The 24,314-nt window shown below is 39.4% G+C and overlaps 1 protein-coding gene across 2 annotated transcripts; it reads left to right on the top strand.

The window, feature by feature from the left end:
- The first annotated feature begins 1,560 nt into the window (after nucleotides 1-1,560).
- On the top strand, nucleotides 1,561-24,314 carry HAS2 (hyaluronan synthase 2). Of its 2 annotated transcripts, none has more exons than XM_073676794.1 (4): nucleotides 1,561-2,118; nucleotides 15,955-16,581; nucleotides 20,556-20,657; nucleotides 22,578-24,314. In XM_073676794.1, the coding sequence occupies exons 2-4, from the start codon at nucleotides 15,955-15,957 to the stop codon at nucleotides 23,505-23,507; spliced, it is 1,659 nt and encodes a 552-aa protein (XP_073532895.1). In that variant the 5' UTR covers nucleotides 1,561-2,118; the 3' UTR covers nucleotides 23,508-24,314. The 2 variants fall into 2 exon arrangements, with proteins under 2 accessions (XP_073532895.1, XP_073532896.1); XM_073676795.1 differs by lacking the exon at nucleotides 1,561-2,118 and adding an exon at nucleotides 12,612-12,694.

The raw sequence follows: 24,314 nt of genomic DNA, 5'->3' as shown, positions 1-24,314 counted from the left end.
TATCTATCTATCTATCTATCTATCATCTATCTATCTCATATCTATCTATCTATCATCTATCTATCTATCATCTATCTATCTGTTATCTATCTATTATCTATCATCTATCAGTATCTCTATATCTAATATCTAGGCTTGAAAAAGGCTCACGCTTAAGAACTGAAATGTAACCATTATCAGCTAATAAACCACAGTTTTTTGCCATATCTCCTTGCTGTGATGTCTCCTGTTGTTGCTTTTTTATCTTATATCTAGTTATATATCTGTCTATCATCTATCTATTATCTATCTATTATCTATCTATTATCTATCTATATCTATCTAATATCTATCTATCAATATAATGTCTATCTATCCTTTTATTTATCTATCTATTATCTATCTATCTATCTCATATCTATAATCTATCAATATCTATCCTTCTATTTATCTATCTATATATTATCTATCTTCTATTATCTATCTATCTAGCCTTCTATGTATCTATTATCTATCTATCCTTCTATGTATCTATTATCTATCTATCCATTTATATATTATCTATCTATTGATCGATCTATCTCTATCTATTCCCATTATCACCCAGATTCCTACATACAGTATATTGCTTTTTAGGAACAATCCAGAATATGGAATTTGCACTGATCCTATTTCTTTCTATAGATCCTTAAGGTGACAAGCTGCTTATTACACACCATTACAACCCCTATTAACCCTTTACAGCAATAGAATAGAATATACCCTTAAAGGATTAAAGGATATCTGTCCTGATGATTTAGGTGTTCATTAAACGATACTGGACAGTAAGCCCAGGATGGATCCCACGTTCCCAGCAGGTCATCTGCATGAATGAGTCTCCCACCCTGACATACAGTGGAGCTATGTGCAGCCTGCAGCCACGGAATATGTAATATCGGCTCCATTATCTTCTCAACAGCGCCATCTAGCGGCCACTTCTACATCGCGACCCTTGCAATGAATGACATTCAATCCTAGAAATAACAGCCCTCCAGAGAGGAGTTAAATCTGATTTTATAAACTTTGCCACTGTCCAGGGGGGCATTATTTCTTGGAAATCGGCAATTAAAGAAAAAAAAAAGAAAGCAAAGCACACATTGCTGCCTCTATACATCCCCTACAAACTTCCACACACAAAAAAAAAAATCCCATAAGAGAAAGTGAATGTCTTGGAGTTTAACCCCTTCACATGTGGAAGTGAAATACAATGATACATCAAGCTCATTGTGTATAATTAATATTAATATTAATTATTAAGAAATAGAATGAAATCTCATTGGTAGAAAAAAAATTCTCAAAAGTTTTTTTTTTAGTTAAATAAAAAAGTTTTGGAAGAAGTTTTTAGAGGAAATCAGGGGGTGACAATATATATGTATTTGTCTGATTTTGCAAATGGTTGTAATTATGCTAATTGAATTGAGTGTGGAGGGTTCTGGGTTTTTTTTTTGTTCAGCCAAGAAAATCTTTGAATGAGCGACTTTTTTTTTTTTTTTTTACTCCTTCACAAGGCAAGAAGTCCCCACCTCCTTATCCCCTGGTCCCTCCGCCCCTATTAAAGACAGGATCACCAGCAGCATTTGAACTGGTTTTAAAGACCCCCTTAACTTGAAGGAAGGAGGAAGAAAAAGCCGACAGAGGAGAAAAAGAGAGAAAGAGAGAAGAGGGGGGGGTGAAAATAATAAAAAAAAAACGTCAAAACGTCTGGAAAAAATTACAAGGAGAGACATTTGCTTAAAGAGGACTCCAGAGTAGTGTGTAAGGCTCACACTGATGGTACAGCACATCTGGATTGCCCACTTGTATGTGCACTGCCAGCCTCTGCCTCCACAGCACTGGGCAATGACAAAGAATAAGACACTGCTTTTCTACTTAGTCTAGATAGACTATTTTTTCCTTTTCTTTTTTTTTTTTTTTTTTACAAAATTGGAAACATTTTTATATATATTTTTTTATACATTTTATTATTACCACTTACTTGCTCCAAGTGGTTTGCCTGCCTCATCATTGCTGACCAAAGCTGATCTCTTTAATATTACCTCAGTATTGGAAACTGAAGACCCCACATCAGACTGCAGCTCAGGAGACCCTGGCATTCTCAAGGTAAAACTTTTGCAAACTTTTAAAGTTTTTTGTTTTGTTTTGTTTTGTTTTAGGAAAGTTTCGAATGAATGGTTGAAACTGCTGCTGAGCTCCAAGGCTTCAATAAATGTATTGATATAGAATGTATCCACTGTATTTGTAAATAAACCTGTGTATTTGTAAATATAGGTGGGAAATGATACTTTGGAAGGGGGCACATACGCATTGGTAAAATACATCCATTCATTGTACTCTGGGAAGTGGATGAAGAGGAGGAGGAGGAGGAGGAAGGGGCTCAGATTGGGCCACTTATAGCCTGCGGGGACAGAGTTGTACGTGCCAGGGTCTTGTCTAAGCATGGGGAAGGGGGTGTCAGTGACAAAAGGGTAATGTTAGGATGATGTGACACAGACACCTCTATTTGCAATGAATTACAAATGCAGGGTGGGCTTTGTCAGGGGAAGGAGGGGGGATATGGATTGGCAGCAGCCACTTCACACCTCAGCAGCTCTGCATATCAATGTAAGAAGTGAGAATATATTGTATCAAACTAGGATGGGCTGTTGGATACATAATTGCAAATGCCAACATAGATTGTATCATGTTCTCTATCAGATGGGGTAAAATATTGGTAATAGGTTTGTTGTGCAAAGAATACATTGTATCAATGAAGGGGGAAAGGATGATGTGTTGTAGACCTCATTGCAATTTCTAACATAGATTGTATCAAGCTTCTTAGACATCCTCTCCATCACAAATGATGAAATATTGAAAATAGGCTACATTGTATAAGAGAAGGATGGGTTGTTGGAGACCTGGTTGCTAACATAGGTTGTTTGAAGTTTCTTAGACAGCTTCTCCCTGACATGGAGTGAAATATTAAGCATATGTTGTAGTAAAGAAGGATGAGCTGTTGGGAGAACTCATTGTAATTACTAAAATAGATTGTATCAAGCTTCTTAGCTGACACAGTGGGTGTAATATTAGAAATGTCCTTAGTCTGCAAGTAAGAAGGAAGGATAAGCTCTTGGAAACATTGTACCAAGCATGTTTGAGTTGTTGGAAACATCATAGGTTACATTGTGTTTTGCATGAGCCTAGAATACCTGATATTGTGCATGTGTGAACTAACTGGTGGATACATTGTATCACTCACGAATGAACTGTTGCACAGACTTTGCTGTGTTGGGGCATATTGTGTGAAGCATCCCTGGATTTTGCAGATGTTGCAGCAGTTCATTGTCATGCTTTCCAGGACTTTGTAGCACATGGCTTGAAAAGTTGGAGACATTCTTTCATCTCATCCAGAATGTCTTAATTCTGCAGATTTTGCACTGAAACGTGGCAGAAGTTGTACTTGTACCCATTGAAATAAAAAAAAGACAATTTAATGTAGAACCAGGGTGAGGTTACTGGCAAATGCTCAGCATCTTAGATAGCCATACTGTATTATAAAACCACATGGATGATCCCTCCCTGCTTGGGCTCAGAACCAGGACTTTGCTGGAAGCTGCAATAATGAGGATATTAAGCTCTATGAGAAAAGCCATGTGATGAGCAGCCAGGAACATGGAGTCAGAGCCCATCCAATGTGATGGACCTGGAGTGTCACCTAAGGCTGTCCTCTATAAGTGCATGGTTATGTGCAGTCAGCAGTATGCTCCTCACTGTTTGTACAGCTCAGCAGTGAGTTGGGCCATTTAACCATGAAATACAGTGTACACAGAGCCCAGTGTATGAGACTTGGCTCAGCTCCTGCATAGCAAGCAATGAAGTTGCCTCTTGTACTCCCTGATCCATGTGATCCATGTGGGGGAATACCTTTGACGTCAGGGGGGTGTAGACTTCCCTAAGTGACGCAATAGTCTTCCTCCTTGGGATTGGATGGAGGGTTATAGGCCGGGGGTTCCCTGTCCTTTATAAGTTTGCAGCTGAAGGGAGAGATAATAGAGGGGCATGGAGAGGCCCCCTATAGTGGTGACAGCTCAGAGATGGCTGGGCCTTCATCCTAGTGAGGGGAGGACTCAGGGAGGAAGCTCTTATCTGGACAGACATTTTCCATTAGGCATTTGTAGGACTTTTTCCTATGATATGAAGGCGTCAGGATCACTTCTGTTATCTGTAACTTGGCTATGAATAGAACAGGATTGGCTCAATTCCTTCTATAGTCTGCAGCCAAGAGAGTAGTCATGTACATCTATGGGGCACAGTAATGCAAGCAGCAGACTATCATCTATCTATTATCTATCTATCTATTATCTATCTCCATCCATCATAGTGATGTAGCATCTACAAATCATAGTGCAAGAAAGTGAAATATATTCTCTCTATCGATCTAATCTATCTCATACTGTATCTATTTTTTTTATTTTTATCTATTTATCTCAGATCTATATTTTTATCTATCCATCATCTAATTATCTCAAATCTATTTTTTGTCTTCTCCATATCAGTCCATCCATGTAACCATTTTATATATATGTACTTCATATAAATTTTTCTACGTATCCACTATCTATCATCTATCTCATCTCATATCTATGTATCTCATATCTATCTTATCTGTTATTTATCTATTATCTATGTATCTCATATTTATCATGTATCGATCTATCAGCTATTTATTTATCTATCTGTATATCTATATATCCATCTCATATCCTATCTATCATCTATCTTTTTATCTATTATGCTATCAGACAGCCCAAATACTATATTCAGTTCTGCTGCATCAAATAATAAAAATAATGTATATATATATATATATATATATATATATATATATATATATATATATATATACATACAGGGTGGGCCATTTATATGGATACACCTAAATTAAATGGGACTGATTGGTGATATCAACTTCCTATTTGTGGCACATTAGTATATGGGAGGGGGAAAACTTTTCCCTGATGGGTGGTGACCATGGTGGCCATTTTGAAGTCAGCCATTTTGGATCCAACTTTATTTTTTTCAAGTTTGATGTGTCACATAACCCTCTTCCCATTGAAAAAAATAAAGTTGGATCCAAAATGGCCGACTTCAAAATGGCCGCCATGGTCACCACCCATCTGGAAAAGTTTCCCCCCTCCCATATACTAATGTGCCACAAACAGGAAGTTCACCAACCATTCCCATTTAATTTAGGTGTATCCATATAAATGGCCCACCCTGTATATTTATACATATATATAATAATTTTTTTTTAATTGCACATTATTAAAGCCCAGAGTACACATTGAAGGACATTGCTATTTAATTAACCTTCTTTCCCAAACCTTATAGATAATAATTTCTCTGAATTTAAGTTTTAATTTTAAGAATTTAGTGGAGAGATGCTGCTCCTAGTATTCGTCTGCCACCATTACTTGCACGTAGTTAATAGGACATGGTCACGTTACGGCCATGATGACACATTTTATATTGTGTAGACAGTCACTTTCTATATTTAGTGACCTTCAGTTCTCATACAATTATATTTTTGCCAAACCACAATATCCAGCTCACTCCCCTAGTGGTCATTTGGGGAATTACAATTCAAGGGTGGTCTGCTTCGTTCCAGGGGGAGTTTATAGTAGCTTCTTCCACGTATATCAGTTTTTAATGCCTTTTTTTTTTATTTTGGAAAAGGAAATGTTTTGCATTTTTCAGCAATGGGAAACTTATTAAACAGCCCACAATGACATTTTCTATAATTTTCCCATGCAACCAATTATTTTATTACATATTAAGAAGACAACTTTATAATATGAAGGACAGAAGGTTATGCTATCACATTGTATTCCCACAATTTTAGATGCAGCAGAGTTGAGTTTGTCAGCGCTGTAGAGTTGAGTTTGTGATATGGGACATTCATCATTGTATCACTGCGTGCACTCACACTATTATAGTTCTGCCACATATAAATGAGTAAGGGAATACATCTATGAGCGGATATATCAGAGCGCTGAGATAGATGTCCCATATGGACGCTTTTCCTATTTTATGCTACTTTTTGGGGTTACCACCATGAAATATCTCAACATGTGTTGAAAGGTTTACAGCAGTCAAAGCCAACAATGAAACATGTGTTTAGCAGTTGATGAGTGAGACAGCAGCCATATGTCTAACACCTCTTGACTGTCACGTCCTCCTCGTCACCTCATTGACCCAGGAAAAACTTTTACTTGTCCGTGGAGACCATTAAAGTTCATGTCACAGCAAACCACAAAAGTCATTGCCTTCGTATGGCCAATGGCAACGTATTCTGTAGAGTTGAGTGAATCTCTTCGAGGCATATCAAATTCACCTTCAATTTTATAAAACAATCAGATTCTCTGTCTGGCTGTGGACAAGTTAGTCCAGGAAGGTGATGAAAAATAATAATAATAATAATAACACTGACCCGGCCTTCACCTACGTCCATTGGCCCAGTCACTGGTGTGGTCTTCACTGTGCCATCTTTGGCTTTATCCAGTGCTTGGCATCTTTGGCGTCTTCTGGCAACTTTGGAATTTCCAGCATTGAGTGGCCCATTACTATCTCATAACGTCGTCGCTTAGTCAGCTGCAGGAGGTGTTGAAGACTCCGGGCTACGCAAGACAGCAAAAATGCTAGGCTAGGCTGTAATAAACCGAAGATGGCCCACTGATTACCAGATTGCAGAAGATGACCGGTCGAGAGCAGGGCTGCATGATGGGAGAGGTGAAAGCTGGGTGAGTAAAATTTGTTTCTTGTTTCAGAGCATAATAATGTAATGAATGCACATTCAAAACATATCTAGTAGATTCGAGTGAACTGCAGAATTCAAATTTCGGCAGATTCGCTCATCACTAGTATTCTCATATAGCAAGCAAATATCAACAAATCACACTCTTAAAATAGCTCACATGACTTCATTACTAAACCTTTTTGTTTGGACTGAGACTTGTTTCACAATACTCGGTCAGGAGGTGCCAGTGCTATATGTGTTTATATGTGGCTACTAAGTGGTTGTCGTGTGTGTACACATTTTTGGAAAGTCCATGGATGACCATATTTGGGTCTGATTGATCTTCTCCAACTGACTTGCACCATAAGAGAATGAGGACATGGAGTGACTTTGAGTCAGCAAATATTAAATATATGGAAATTAAGGATTCCTATTCCCTAGACCTCATCTAAACCCTTATAGGAGAAATAGATGGACCTTAGACCATTAATCAGAGTTGGCTTTGGACACACTCATTGATTACTTGATAAGACATGTCCACAATGTTTTCTTTTATTTTTTGCTCGTCTCAACTGGGCAGTTCCTTTTTCATTCCCAAGCCTGTCAATTTTAATCCTAATTCCATAATTCCATGCCTCTATAACACTTGGCAGGCGAAAGATCTTTGGGACCACTGCAGACATGATATAATTTTCCACATCGAGATTGTGCATGTATCCAGCCACACAGGCTCGGGTGGGTAATCAAGTAAAGTCTACATTCTTTATATTAATCCATCCCTTCCTATTCATTTTATGAGTTTACGCTCTACAAGGATTATCGCTTAACCTCTTTCACTTGAGACAGCGCAGCATTGTTTTACACTAAGGAAACAAAAAAATAACTTTTTAGCTCTTCATGGATATATGTACAGGTTTGGGGGAGAAGTTAAAACAAACTTGGTATAAATAGAAAAGTGGAAGCTCCATTACAAGTCAAAATAACCCTCTCTAGATATTTGTGCATAGTAATATGTACTCGCCACTTTAGCTTGTCCTACTGGCTTTTTACTTACAAGCTTACTCTTCTATACCCAGTTCTTATAAGCAAGCCATTCCATAATCATTTCTTTCAGACTTATCTCTCTGTACCCATTCTTTCTAAGCTTACTCTTCCATACCCATTCTTTCCAAGATTTCCATGATATACCCAATCCTTCCAAGCCTAGCTCACCATAAACATTCCTTCTAAGCTTTCACTTCCATATTCATTCCTTGCAAGCTTTCCTTTCCATACTTATTCCTTCCAAGCTTTCCTTTCCATACCCATTCCTTCTAAGCTTTCCCTTCCATACCCATTCCTTCCAAGCTTTCCTTTCCATACCCATTCCTTCTAAGCTTTCCCTTCCATACCCATTCCTTCTAAGCTTTCCCTTCCATGCCCATTCCTTGTAAGCTTTCCCTTCCATACTCATTCCTACCAAGCTTTCCCTCTGTACCCATTCCATCCAAGCATACTCTTCCATAACTATTCCTGCCCAGCTTTCCATAACATGCCCAATCCTTCCATGTGTACTCTTCTATTCCTATTCCTTCCAAGTTTACCTCTCCATACCTATTCCCTCCAACCTTCCATTTCCAACTACTTCCAGGCTAACTATTCCATACCAATTACTTCCGAGCTTACTTACTCTTCTTTTCCCACTACTTCCAAGCTTACTATTCCATACCAATTCCTTCAAAACTAACCCTTCTATGCCCATTCCTTCCAAGCGTTCCATAACATACCCAATCCTTCCAACTTTACCTTAACATAAACATTCCTTCTAAGCTTTCTCTTCCATAGCCATTCCTTCCAAGCTTTTTTTCCCATACCCATCTCTTCCATGATTTCCACTCCATACCCAATCCTTCCAAGCATACTGTTCCATACCCATTTCTTCTAAGTTTATCCTTCCATACCCATCACTTTGAAGCTTACTCTTCTATACCCACTTCTTTCAAGCTTGCCCTTCCATAACTATTTTTTTCCAATATTACTCTTCCATACCCATTTTTTTGCAAGCTTACTATTCCAACCCAATTTCTTCCAATCTACCCTTCTATACCCACTGCTCCCAAGCTTACCCTCACATATTAATATATTTTAACCTTATCTTTCCATATCCAGGAAGGAGACAACCTGAGCTGGACTGACCCCTCCATGTGCCATTCCCAAAGGGCTATCTCGGTGGCATGAATGTCCTTGGTCTTCCAAGGTCTAGGTCTTTCTAGAGTACAGACAGTCTTGTTGTGAAGTGAACCAGTCCTAGTGAGATGTCAACCCTTCACAAAGCTTTTATCTTATTATTTCTAACTTGGCCCTCTATGTAGACATGTAGTATTAATTAATAACATGAGTAGTCCTGAGTCTATTAAATTTATAAAATTTCTGAAATATTATTTTTACAAATGGTCTATTGCAATCAGAATGTTTTTTCAATGACAATCTGGGTTTATTTAACTTTAATGAATAGAGGTTAATTGCCGAGTTGGCGGCGAGAACTTCACATTTTATGAGTTTGTTCTTCGCGAGGTTGGTGGCAGCATCAATTCACTGATGTTTTTCCATAACCATCCTGTGGGTGACTGGTCGTTAGTACAGTCATGAGGTAATTGTCTGAACCCTGTCAACTTTTTCTTTGATTTGGGTAAATATTACACCTCAATTACTGCCCCGTTGGGGGTTGTCACCTAAACTTTTACAGACTCCGCAATTGCAAATTACCTAAAGATACATATTATAAGGTCTAATTGCTATTTAGGAGCCTGAGAAAGTATGACAGCCTCCTTGGTAGTGGGGACCATATTGGTAAAAATTCTATTACAAAACAACTTAATGACATTTTTATTAATTGAAGCTGTCGCTTGCTTGAAAAATTGATTTAAATAGCTTGCAAAAATCCCCGAGCTCCTCTGATTTTGCCTCTCTTTTCCATTTTGCTCTGCCTCACTTTATTGCAGAGATATTCACATTAGTTTCTCTTGGAGTGCAATATGTGAAATTTCTGCTTTGCAGTCCAAATTGGTGTTTCCTCACAGTCTTCTCTGGGGGCGTGTGCTTTCACCTCTCTCCCAGAAGCTGTCAATCACAGCTCAGCAGTGTCTGAAAATGCTAGATCAGCTTCTGAGCTGTGATTGGCAGCGTGTTAGAGGGTTAAAAGCGCAGAGAAGACTGCGAAGAAACGCCCAGTTGAATTACAAGCAGAGATTTCACATAATGTGCGCCAGAAGAAACAAATGTGAATATCTCTGCAATGGAGCGACGCAGCACAAAACTGAAAAGAGCTTCAAAATTAGGGTGGCTTAGGGACTTTTACAAGGCATTTAAATCAATTTTTTGAACAAGAGACAGGTCCACTTTAAGGCATCATATATCATGTCACCTGATGGGGTTTAGATAACAGGTTAAAAAGCTATATAGTACCACGTTCAATCCAATTATTGAAAAACATAGCAGACTTATTCTAAAAACAGTGCCATCCCTGTTGATGGCCTGATATTACAGCTCAGCTCCATTGAAGTAAATGAGGCTGAGCTGCAATACCACAAATAACCTTTAGACAAGTATGGCGCTGTTTTGGGAAAAAAAAGCAGCCATGTTTTTTCTAATCATGTTCAACCCCTTTAAATGTTATCAATCATTACGATATCTATGAGGACAAGTGAACTCAGTTTGTTCTCTTTTCACACAAATGCGGTCTGACTAGAGACTGTGTTTCATAACACAACATGCCCCAGCCCCGATGGTAATTACATTATATTAGCATGTGGCACATCGGAGTCTTTGATGAATGACCCTGCCCACTGCTAATGTTTACTATAATCCTACCTTTCATATACACTAGGCACTTTCCATAACAGGGGCTGGTCTTGTTACCACTCCGTTCTTTTTCCCAGGGTTACAGTTTGTCCTGAAAGGCTATTTTGTCATCTTCTATGAAAGTACAGTCTTTTTTTTTGGGTGAAAAAAACATGTGCTACTTGAGGTAAATTCGTCACATTCCAGTAACACAGTGAGGCTTTTAAATATCCTGGCTTCGGGTACAGACCAAGTTATATGTGTACGGTTCCTTCTTCTCAGTCTTAAGGAAGATTTCTGTAATGTTCTTCATGAAGGTGCTGCAACATATTGCTTCATAAAGTCTAAAAACTTATGTCCTTGCAATGTCCTACAAGCCTCCTCGTCCCAAGTAGGTAATTGGTGGCATTGAGCGTTTATGATGGCTCGCTTAACGCCTTGTGAAAGAAAGTCTAGTAGATACAGTTATACTTTCTTCAGTCCTGGAGATATCATCATCCACTCATAGTGGTCATGAAGAAGTAGCAAAGCTGAATTTGCCAGAAGCTGAATTTTTTAGTTAACAATGAGGCACGTAACGTTTTATTAATGGTGGCCATACATTTTCAAGAAGTGTCAAATTCTTGTTCTTGTTCCTATTCCAGTGGCCACTTCAAAAGGACCAGAGCCCTTCGAATCTCCTCAGACATAAGCATCCTCAGTGCCTCTTCCGATTAGTAGACCCATGTTGCGGAACGACATACGAATTACATCACAGGTACTTACTACTCAGAAGAGCATTCTGGTCCAGCAGCCATGGACTACAAATCTTTTTGCTCAGCTCTAATATCAACCAAAACTCATTCTTCTCAAAGCTATTTCTAACGAGCCACCCATACAAATGTATACTCAGTTTGGCCAAGCGTACACATGTGGTCAATGAGAAGAAGAGAAAAAACCTTTCTCAGACACCTCCTCCTATAGAACAGATGATGGGGGATGTTAAAAACTTAACATGCCCTATGCTTTTTTTCCCCCAACATTGGATGAACAGACATGTCGTCCACCTTAGATGATCAACTGGTGCCACCAAGGTTTGGCAAACCCACGTCTCCTTAGCTCAATGAGAAAATGCAGAACTTATGTGAGCTGAATCATAAATCCAAGCCCTACTGAAATATTGTACATTTACGTCTGATGTTGACCATACACATTGGGGATATTGAGGAGATTGGCCAACGATGTAACATGCCCAAAACAATTTCTAACGAGCCACCCATATAAATGCATACTTGATTTGGCCAAGCATGTACATGTTGTCAATGTGGAGAGGACAATAAACCTTACTTAAGACACCTCTCCCTATAGAACAAATGATGGGGGATGTTAAAAACTCAACATGAACAGACATGTTGTCCACCTTAGATGATCGACTGGTGCCACCAAGGTTTGGCCAATCTACATCTCCTTAACTCAAGAAGACAATGCAGAAATCCAACCCCTACTAAGACAATACAAACCATAGAGAAGCCTAGTAGTGAAATTACACAACTTTCTGATGCATGTTGCTGACCTTACACATTGGGAATTTGACGATATTGAGGAGATTGGCCAACGATGCAACATGTATGTGGATCCGACATGTCAAATTTAATTGTGCCAAATCCTTTCTACCCCATAGAAGTAATTCACTCACATCAACATTGGTATTGGCTCATGTTCTTACAGAGGTCATCCGTAGAGGCAGCAATCATTTGAGCAGTGACGGAAGTCATATCAAACATTTCTGGGCAATTGTTTAAATTATTGGGCCCCCCCATTAGTAGATTGATGAAACTTGAAGTCCATGAGAAACTTCAATAACAGAAACGAGGATTATTTTGCTTATCGAGAGTTAATTTTATAATAGAACTAGAAAATTTAATCAAGGAAAATTCCGAATTCTTCCAATCAGAGCAGCGTGACTAGTTATTCAATTTGCATTGACGTTTCTTCCTTCCTGCATATAAACGACTTCAGCATGTGCCTGGAGCTGAAGGAAGACGTCTTAAGTCGAGTCTAATCCTTACGATGGACGTTGTAACAGTGGAGTCGGCCGGCATCTAAGTAATGTTTGGGCTGGTTCTAGCTGTACAGGAAAGACAGAATTTGCAAGTTGCATGATGTCACAGGGTGGTGTTCCAAAAAAATCCAGCTGAAGCCAAGAGATGATGTGAGGGGAGAGAAATCAGAGCATGCTCTGCTGGCTGATAAAATACAAAGGGAAGGAAGGCCAGAGGCGGCTTATCGTAACGTTCCCAGGACCTCAATCTTCAGCCATGAATATAAACAATCTGCCACCTAAACCCGTAATCTGGGCTGTCCCCGGCTTCTTGGTGGAAAGAATTACCTACAAGATCTGTGCCGTTAGGTCAACACCCCTCCAACTCGTCTACAAAGAGGCTACACCCAATATTAACAGCTATAATGGCCACGTACTGAAGGCTAGAGCAGGCTTATTTCTAAAGCAAAGTCAAATAGATAAGTAACAAGCAGAGGTGTAACGGCCCCAATGCAGAAATCTGTCACAGCGTCACCCACCGGCCATGCTCCAGACACGTAGGGACAATGTCACTGCTCGGAGTGCCCAGTCATAGAGAAAACTGTGCCGTTACCAAATCTCTGCCTTCCACTTTGCGCTGAACTATATGGCGGTATTATTTAGGCATTGTCATGTGTTATGTTATAATGTATGGTGTATAATAGGGAAAACTGGATATTTACTGCATCTCCTCTACTTTGTATTGAACTATGTTGCGGTATTATTTAGGCAATGTATGATGTATTATTGTATGGTGTATGGTATATTACTATTGTATGGTGTCACGGCATGGAGTGCCAAACAATAGAACTGTGCAGTTACTAAATCTCTGTTTTCTGCTTTATAGTGAACTATGTGGCGGTATTATTTAAGAATTGTATTGGGTATTATTGTGTGGTGTATTGTATATTACTATTGTAGGGTGTCACCATACAGTGTGCCCAACAATAGAGGTAACTGGGTAGTTACTGGATCGAACTGTATGGCGGTATTATTTAGGAATTGTATCTACTTTGTATCAAACTGTATGGCGGTATTATTTAGGCATTGTATCTACTTTGTATCGAACTGTATGGCGGTATTATTTAGGCATTGTATGATGTATTATTGTATGGTGTATGGTATATTATTATTGTATCGTTTCACAGTGTGGAGTGCCAAACAATAGAACTGTGCAGTTACTAAATCTCTGTCTTCTTCTTAAGAGTGGCGGTATTATTTAAGTATTTTATTGTGTATTATTTGGACACTAAATAATAATTTGAGCATTGGATGACAGTACTATATGGGCAATAAATGGCAACGTTGGTGGGTGCAATATGTTGGTATAGAATGATAATTTACACATTGTATTGCTGAATTAATTTATCTATGTAGCTTTTATGAAATACAAGAAATTGCTTTTCTCATTGTCCTGGTCAATATTTCTAGTGACTGGCCAACTTATTTCTTAAAGGAGTTTTCCTGGACTGATATCGATGACCTATCCCTCGGAGAGGTCATCAATACCACATTGGTCCGGCACCTGACATACCCTGGAGCCGCGGCCGCCAGAAGCCCGCAGTGTATCAGAGATCAGATTGACTTCAATGAGAGCAGAGTTGCAGTACCCGAGAGCGGCCACTACATGGTTGATGGAGCTGTGCTCTTCTGGCTCCATGCACTGTGATTTTTACACTGTTTGTGCTGGTAACAGCTCATCTGGGAGGGGTTCCGGATGTGGGACCGCCACAGATAATATATTGATGACCTCTCATAAGTATAGGTCATTAATTTCTTAAGATCTGTCCAGAAATTCGGCCTTCTAGAAAAATGTGCTTATAATTAGGAATAAGGGGACCTGTGGAAGTTTGGACTCTGTTACAGGACCCGATCTTTATTCCAAAGTTCGGTTCGGGCACCAGAACTGTACCCGAACTTGACCCAGAACCTGAACCTCATTGAAAACAATGAGGACCCGGACTTTTGAGCTGGAAATTCTCTCTCTCTGCAATTAACTTCTCCCGGAACTCTGAAAAATTGCAACGGATTTCCAGGAGAAGTCTGTGTTCAGCATTTAGCGTCGGACACTAACTGTCCGGTATGAACCCCGAACTTGTAAGTTGGGGTTCACTCATCTCTCCTTATAATCAATGTACACTCCATGAGTTTATACACGCAGATTAGTATCGATGATAAATGTTGATGAATAACTCAATTTGTTTCAGAAGCCACCGTGTCTTGTTATCAATAGGAATGAGTGGACCTGTGGAAATTCAGGTGTTCATACCCTACCTGAACTTTATTCCAAAGTTCGGTTCAGGTACCAGAACTTTACCCAGACTTGAATCAGAACCTAAACCCCATTGAAAAGAATGGGTACTAATGATGAGCGAGTATGTTCTGTTAACCCTTTCGGTGAGCATGCTCGGGTGTTTTCCGAGTATGTTTGGCGTGCTCGGGTGTTATGTTTGAGTCACTCCATGCGGATGATTTGTGACTGTTTGACAGCTTTAATACATGTGAGGAATGCCTAAGAAACAGGCATTCTTCACATGTATTAAAGCTGTCAAACAGTCGCAAATCATGCGCACGGAGTGACTCAAACATAACACAAATCTTGAACACGGAAGATACTCGGAAAACACCCGAGCATGCTCATAAATCTTGAGTAACGAGCATGCCCGCTCATCACTAATGGGGACCTGAACTTTTGAGGTGGAAAATTTTCTCTCTCTCTCGTTCCCATGGAACTTTGAACTCTACAACGGACCTCCGGGAAAAGTCTATGTTCTGCGTTTAACACCAGACACTCACTGTCCGGTATGAATTCCAAAAGTTCAGGTTCGCTCATTTCTAGTTATCAATGTTATTCAACAGGGCTGAAATTCGTGACTTCTTGGCATCTGTCCCAACATGTTGGTGTTCCCTATAAAATAACAATTCTGGAACATGTTTCCTTATATCTTTGTGTTGTGCCATTCCCTTGTTTTTTGTACTACAAAATGTATGCCTAATTTGACAACTGGGTGTGTCCCTGCATGCTATTACACTGTCCAATCAGTGCTGACAGTTTTAGACTTGTTTCAGAAGGAGAAATGGCAGTGCCCAGTTGCCAATTTAGACGCAACGTAGAGTTATGAGAAAAAGTTGTTCCAGAATCTTATTTTTTTTTTTCATGGGGATTACGAGTAATTACTGAAACAGACGTGTCAGAGGTGGTGACTAATCCTCCTTAAGGACAATTGGATGTAATATTCCAGATGTGTAATTAACAAGTTCTATTTTTTTTTTTTGGAATTTTCAGATGCATTGTGAACGATTTATATGTATCCTAAGAATAATCGGAACTACCCTCTTCGGAGTGTCCCTCTTACTTGGAATTACAGCTGCTTACATTGTTGGGTATCAGTTTATCCAAACGGACAACTACTACTTTTCTTTTGGACTCTACGGTGCCATATTAGCGCTGCATCTCCTCATCCAAAGCCTCTTCGCCTACCTGGAGCACAGGAAGATGAAGAGATCTCTTGAAACCCCTATCAAACTGAATAAATCAGTTGCCCTATGTATTGCTGCATATCAAGAGGACCCTGACTACTTACGGAAATGTTTACTGTCTGTGAAACGGTTGACCTACCCGGGGATGAAGGTCATCATGGTCATCGATGGTAACTCTGAAGATGACCTCTACATGATGGATATATTTAGCGACATTATGGGGAACGATCGAAGTGCCACTTATGTCTGGAAAAATAACTTCCACGAAAAAGGTCCAGGAGAAACGGAAGAGTCGCACAAGGAGAGCATACAGCAAGTCACTCAGCTGGTTCTTACCAACAGATACGTGTGCATCATGCAAAAATGGGGAGGAAAACGCGAAGTGATGTACACCGCCTTCAAAGCTCTGGGCCGGAGCGTGGATTATGTACAGGTAGGGTAATAAGTCCTTGCATGGTCGCCAACACAAATATGTCCAAAAATAAAGGACCTTTTGTGCAATCGGTGTCGAGTGTTACAGGATACGCCAGGCCCTCGCCAGCACAGTGAACCATTCAGACTATTTAAAACAAACCGTGCTCCGTGAAAGCCGCCCTCTGCCCTGTATAAAAAGAGGCCGAAAAAACACTGTAAAGTGAAATGAAAGTGGATAACGTTATCCCTGACATGGTGCCACCACGATCCTCCCTCCCCATCCCCCACTACGTGTGTTCCTAGAAAGCCATGACACTAGAAGGGGCACATTCCCTCACGTAGAAGGAGCAACCCAAAATGTTCCCCATCTAGCCTGAAAGTTTAAAATAATACTCACTTAATCTTTAATATCCTAATGGCCACATCGAAAAATTCCATGTCAATTAGGAGGGAAATGCATCATCATGTGAACCTCTTGTAGTAGCCTTCCCTTTAATTTACCTTACTTTACCTTTTTAGCCTTTACTCACTGACAATCTCAAGAATAATATTTTTTGGGAAACAATTTTTATTTTTCAAATTGGAAAATAATTTTTTTTTTTTTTTTGAAATTTTCCCCAAATTTATTTTTCTCTTTTTTTTTCCAATTGTCAATAGGCTCCAAATTCTAAAGTTTGAAAATTGAAATATGAACAGTAATAGACATAATAATAATAATAATAATAATAGTAAATGATTGTATAATTAATGGCAAAGTGCCCAAAAAAATTGCAAAAATGTAAAGTATTAAGGTTTTAATTTTTACGAAAAATATTAACATTTGAAAAATAATGTAAAAATATGAAAATATGAAAAATAATGTACAATTTTTAAATATTTATCACTTATAAAAACACTAGGGGGAGCTCTATAATGAAGGTGTGAAACTATAGGGGGTGATTAAATAGCAATTGCTCCAAGATCCTGGTGCCTGAAGGACCCAGAAAGACCCTCTATCACATAGGAAGAGACCAATATAATAAATGATATATGGTAGGGATAGTCGACCCTTTTACAACTTTAGCATTGGGGCCCCAGAGGTTTGTCTCTGTTATTCTACCTCAATGATATATCAAATCGGGTCCTAAGGTAAAGATCCGATTCTCCATCTACTAAGGATCCTAAGCAGAGTTGGTGCAAATTGATTCACCGGACCCTGTCCACATCACTACTCTGTTGCCGCCGGCCAAGCTGGCTAATCAAAAGTAGAGCCGCGGATGCTGTCAAGAAATGTGGGTTCTCAGTGTTCCCATCCGATAGCCATAGATTTGCACCACTCTCTATTCCTAAGGTTAAGAATTAAAAATTGTGTTACCCTTTATAGGTTTATCGATTGGCCCACAGATGGGACAGGCGTAGATACAGATTATTTTTGAGTCCACTGAACCAATGGGCACAAATGCACCCACTCAGTCATTACTAGCCAAACTGAACATTTTCCAATGATAAAGAGCCTTGTTCTTTAAACTTGAGCTTCTCTGGCGCCTTTCACTTTTGCAATGGGATTTGAGAGGTGCAGTTGACGTTGCATCCACGTATCGGCAAGTCGGGTGCAAGGCCGACAGGTATGGGACCTCCTCTCCATTAGCGCTTATTTCTTATTAGTCCTATAAAGGGCCGTGCGCTAAACCTGTCATGTGTTCCAACGTCACCTCCCCATAATTGGGAAGCGCTGAAATCACCCCCTTAAAATCATTCAAAATATTTTATATTTTATTTATGTTTTTATTTATTATTCAATTTTTCATTTCTTGGTGATTTTCCTTGCCGAATCTAAACTTTTACACTCAGTTCTACAAAATACACCAAAAATATTTTCCTACGTTTGCAACAAAGCCGTCCTTATGTTTGATTATTAAAGAGAAAAAAAAGATGAAACACATGTAGGGAATGTTCTCCCGCTCTCCATATGGCCTACACTCGCCTCTTTTAACTCCACAACACCTGAATTTTTGGCAGGATCGTGTAATGTAAGTTGAGGTCAAGTCGTTTTAACCCCATAAGCCCCAGACGGCAGAGCGTCTGCAGCCACCATGAGTGCATATATTACGGTAGATTTGCTCGGTTGTTTGGCAAAGGTGAAAGAGAAAATATTTTCTCTTGAGAAAGTCGTTAGTCCCGAATCCCTCGGCATGTATCACCTTCCAAATCCATTTGACTGTCTCCTAACTATGAGTCAGGCGGGTCCTGTTATCCCCCAGGATCCTGTTGAATAGGGAGGGTCTCCCTGCCCCGGCACACAGCGTACATCTGGTGAAAGTTTTTTTTCAGTGTTTGACGTTAAATATGTGAGTTTTCTAATCCCAAAACAGTCTAAGTGGCATTTTTCCAGGAAAACGAGGTTCTCAATGTAAGGCAGGTTTCTCGTTGATGATTTTTTTTCTGCTTCAACAGCTGATCATCTCTTACTTTTTGAGCAAAAAAAAAAGAATCATGTCTTCTCCATTGTAAGTTATAGGATGCAAATGGATAAAGCCCCTAGGGCGAGCGGGGAGTAAACGGTCTGGAAATATTTATATCTAGCCATAGACGAGGAATGTTCTGATGCCTTATGATACACGTGAAATGGAGAAACTTTGCAATTAGTTTTATTGAAAAATCTCCTACCGTTTTGTGCATTCAGGTAGAATGAGATTTCCTGGGAAAGGAGGCCAACTGTTGGCCGAACCTTTGCTCTCCTCTTCAGACCTTAGTGGGAAAAGGGGAGTAAGCTCCTCTGGCAGTGGCTTATTTTCTGTGAAAACGAAAAGCTTGGGCATAGAAAATTGACAAGCCAGATGGAGGAGGCCACTAGTCATTAGGTCCCCATACACATTAGATAGCCAGATGGTCCTTTCGAAATCCCTTTTGGTGCTTCTTCCAGTTTTGTTCACGATCAGACTATTTTTGCTTGTGGCCACTAACCTTAGACATGCATAGATCTGCAAAGGATCTGTATACAAAAAAATTAACGATTTCATCTTTGATGATCAAGAAGAATGCACCGCTCGAGGGTCACCATGGTTGACCTTGGAATGTGAATCTGATCGGCAGAGGCATAGCTTGAAGTTCCTTGGCCAAAATGCAAAATGTATTTAATAGACGTCACAATACCGTTGTATTATTAGTGCCTTTTGTCATCCTATGTGGCGTTTGGACCTTCCTTAGACTCCAAGTCCTTTTATTTTACGTTGCTTCTATAGCGCCACTGTGCTTTTCAGGTATTATCACGATTGTCCCCATTGGAGCTCACAATCTAGATTCCCTACCAGTATGTCTTTGGAGGAAACCAGAGAACCCAGAGGAAACCTTCGCAAATACGGGACAAACTCCTTGCAGATGTTGTCCTTGGTGGGATTTAAACCCAGGACTGCAGCGCTGCAAAGCAACAGTGCTAACCACTGAGCCACCGTGCTGCCATCCTTGGCACTTCTCCTAAGCCCCCGCTGATTGGTTGAAAAGTGCAATGAATTTAATAAATGGAGTATTTTTCTCTGATTTGGCATGACTAAGTTCACTTATTTATTCCGATATAATCTTCTGTTCATTCCAGCCAGTGCCGAACAGCTGCAAATATTCTCTTTTCCTGAGCACTGAGACAGTAATAAAAATGATACAATAAGAGCCTGTTGCTGAAAGCGGAGTTATCCCATCATAGAAACGAGGCTTAGAGGCCAACGTTAAAGTTTGTTTTTTTGTCTTCTTCTTCCACTCCAACACGGAGATGTTCTCATAAAACGCAGCACCTGCGACATCCAAGTGTCTGTGTCATGTATCATATATTCTGGGTCTGACGCTCGTGCAAAAGAAAGAGCCAAAAAAAACAAAAAGCAAAACTAGAACAAACAAAAACAAAATCAGATTAAATAATAGAATCTAAAAAATGTAAAAGATAAAAACATTTTTATACTTCTTTATTTTATTTTTAGATTTTTGATCGTTTTCTTACCTGTGTCTTTTTTTTGTATTTACTAGGTGTGCGACTCCGATACGGTCCTTGACCCAGCTTCATCTGTTGAGATGGTGAAAGTTCTAGAAGAAGACCACATGGTGGGAGGAGTTGGGGGAGATGTGCAGGTAACTTTTTATTAATATGGTCTTTTATGTTAAAAAAAAAAAAAAAAGTGGCTAGGGTCAAACCAGGGGTGAAAAAAAAAATCAGTTTCCTACCCTTGCCCTATATTTAACTACCCTGGATAAGGTAAAAGAGGTTTTCTGGCAAGAATAAAGCTACGGAGGGTGGTCAAAAAGGCATGTGACCCAGTTACTTTGTGCCAGGGTAGATGGCCACAACTTTGCATTGGCAAGGTATACTTTGCATATGTTGCTTTGGAAGCAAAATAATGTTTGCCCCAGGTGAATAAAAGCCATGGCCCCCATCACTTAGCCCCTACATACATGCTCCACGATCCCTATGTTCTGTCCATGTATGCCGTACTTGTATGCCTCAAGAAATAATTCATAATGGTGAGACATTCTCCGTAATTTGAGGATAGGTTGAGTTTGATAAGGAGGAAAAACAAGATTTTAAACCCAAGTTAAGGGTGTAAATATATAGGATGCAAAGTTTAAAGTGACACCAAGACTCTTTTGGGAACTTTATCCCATTCTTGCCAACTTAAGAAAACCCAGAGCGGTATCCCTTTACATTGCGTGAAATGCTCAGCTGTCAATTTTATCTGTAACCTTGTCTCTTTTACCAAACCCAACCTCCTTCGTGCCTATTCCCCTTGTCTCACCATGCCCTCTTCCTTGCCTCCCAATACCACCCGAAATATCTTGTTTAGTGGAGATTTTAGGCAAGTTCATTGGGGCCCAGAAGATTTACTGACTGTTCTGTCCGGTGAGTCTTCCCTTATTTTAGGCCTCCTGGACATTTCTTTAGAGTTGACAAAAATACTTTAAAGGGAGTCTGTCATCAGATAATGACTGTTCATTCTTCCTTGATTGACAGCTTTGGCTTAGTAGAGCCAGAGAAGGATGGAGACGATGAAAATGTGGGAGTAGGTGGGAGGGTGTACTGAACTATTTGGCCACCCCAATGGTTTGAACAGTCAATTTCTGCTGAGAGGCTAGCTTTCCTGGTTCCCGTGGGCAAAAAGAAGGGTCACTAATGCTATAAATACTCATAATAGATGGGTGGTCCTGTTATAAAGCTTGATCCAGGACCCATGAGCTCTAAACTACTCATTAGGACAAGGGAAATTCTAGATCACATTGGTGTCAATTTTTCAAAATGATGCAAGACCCAGCAGCCCTAAATAATATCAGGCCTCGCAGTTGTTTGTTGCCTGTAGAGATGTCTGACTGTAACCCCAGCCAGGCTGTGTAGCCTGTCATTTCCAGGAGCTCCTTGCTGGTTTTGGCTAGCTCTGTCCCTTTGAAAGCAATACTCCTTGTAGTCACTTGGATAACATGGGCTGAAATTCTAATTTATGATTATCTCGAGGACCGGCAGGAAGTTCAGCCCTGCTAGACGAGCGGTTGTGCTTTTACAATTAAGATAAAATATGGCCAATGGAGGAGAAACCCTTAGATGTTCCTTTTGATGTTCTGCTCACTGGTCTATTGTTCCTTTGTCCCACACATATAATTTAGTCTGATGTCGTTTTCATCCAGAGTCATTATTTCTCTATTAAATCCCATTTATTTGGATCGGATGTATAATGCCTTTGTGTATTTTTAGATTTGTATTATAGGCATTTTCTAATTATACCCTACATCCATTTCAAAATCAATGGTTTTTAATATTGGATACAAGTCAAACGAATGTATCCAAAACTGGAAAATGAATCGCAAAAGTGTTGTCCAGGATAAAAAAAAATACATGGCTGCTTTCTTCCAAAAAAATTGGAGCTGCAATACAAAACACAACCTGTCGACAAATGTGTTTTTTGGTGGAAAGTAGCCATAATTTTCTAACCTTATATAACCCACAACGTATATTCCTTATCTGGTTTCACCATAATTTACTACTTTTTATTGTTTTCCATGCAGATTTTGAATAAATATGACTCATGGATCTCCTTTCTAAGTAGCGTGAGATACTGGATGGCCTTCAACATCGAGAGAGCCTGCCAGTCCTACTTTGGTTGTGTCCAGTGCATAAGTGGCCCTCTTGGGATGTACAGAAACTCACTGCTACATGAATTCTTAGAAGATTGGTACAATCAAGAATTTTTAGGATCCCAGTGTAGCTTTGGAGATGACAGACACCTAACCAACCGAGTTTTAAGTCTTGGCTATGCAACCAAATACACAGCACGATCCAAATGCCTTACCGAAACCCCTATCGAATATCTAAGGTGGCTTAATCAGCAGACACGTTGGAGCAAGTCCTACTTCCGTGAATGGTTATACAACTCCATGTGGTTCCACAAACACCATCTATGGATGACTTATGAAGCTGTGATCACCGGATTCTTCCCATTCTTTTTAATTGCCACTGTCATTCAACTTTTCTACCGGGGACGCATGTGGAACATCTTGCTCTTTTTGTTGACTGTCCAATTTGTTGGGCTCATAAAGTCCTCTTTTGCCAGTGCTCTCCGAGGGAATATTGTTATGGTTTTTATGTCTCTTTACTCAGTTCTTTACATGTCGAGTTTACTACCTGCCAAGATGTTTGCCATCGCGACCATCAACAAAGCAGGTTGGGGCACATCGGGAAGGAAAACTATCGTTGTCAACTTTATAGGCTTGATTCCTATAACCGTTTGGTTTACAATCCTTTTGGGTGGTGTGGTTTATACCATCTGGAGGGAAACTAAAAAGCCATTTGCAGAATCTGAACAGACAGTTCTCATAATCGGTGCAATACTTTACGCATGCTACTGGGTGATGCTATTGACTTTGTACGTGGCACTGATCACGAAATGCGGCAGGCGGAAGAAGGAACAGCAATACGACTTGGTGCTTGACGTATGATGATACTCAATTACCACCATAGTTTGCAAACTTATCAGAAATTATTGAAAAGCCTTAAGAGACTTTTTTTTATTATTTCTCTAGGATTATTACGGACATGAATTCATGTCTTTAAGGGAATTGCAATACTGCTGCTGGGACTTGAACAAACACTAATTGTGGCTCATTTTCACTTAACCAATGCCAAATAGTTGAACACTTTCGAGAAAATGAAACACAACCTTTGAACCAGGTCTCTCCTCGTTTTTCGGGGCAGGGCTATTTTTGTGCACTTTTTAAATTGTGCATATGCCTGACAGTGTTATGTTCTATATACCTCACTGGTCATGCTTATGTCTGGGTGGTCAAGGCGGAAAGGAGTTGGAAAGATTTCTAGGCCTCATACACTATAGGATCTTTTCTATTTTTCCTCTGGGAAAGTTCCTAGTAAGTGGGCCAATCGGCTCTAGCAATACACTACAACTTTATTTATAAACTTTTTTTTTTTTTTTTAATTTTAGTGATGGCTCTTTGGTCATCAATTATAAATGCCAGACGTGCTTTAAATAAAAGCCTAATGGCTATGCTGTATTTTTATATTATTGTATTAATTATGTTTTTTTTTTATTTGTATGCCAATGTTTAAAGTTTTTACATATTTTATATTTTACATATCTGATAAATCATTTGGTTCTCTATTCTTTTTTAAATGTGTTTTTTTTTTTTTTTTTGTCTTTTGTTTAGTTTTTTTTGTTTTTGTTTTTTAAACTGATACTGGCCAAAATGTGAAACTTTATAATAGTTCATATTGTTCACCAAGAAAAGAAT

Source organism: Phyllobates terribilis, unplaced genomic scaffold, assembly GCF_046119375.1.
Source record: "Phyllobates terribilis strain yellow unplaced genomic scaffold, ASM4611937v1 Scaffold_4__5_contigs__length_816908805, whole genome shotgun sequence".
NCBI lineage: Eukaryota > Metazoa > Chordata > Amphibia > Anura > Dendrobatidae > Phyllobates > Phyllobates terribilis.
This window is presented reverse-complemented; position numbering and strand designations above follow the sequence as displayed.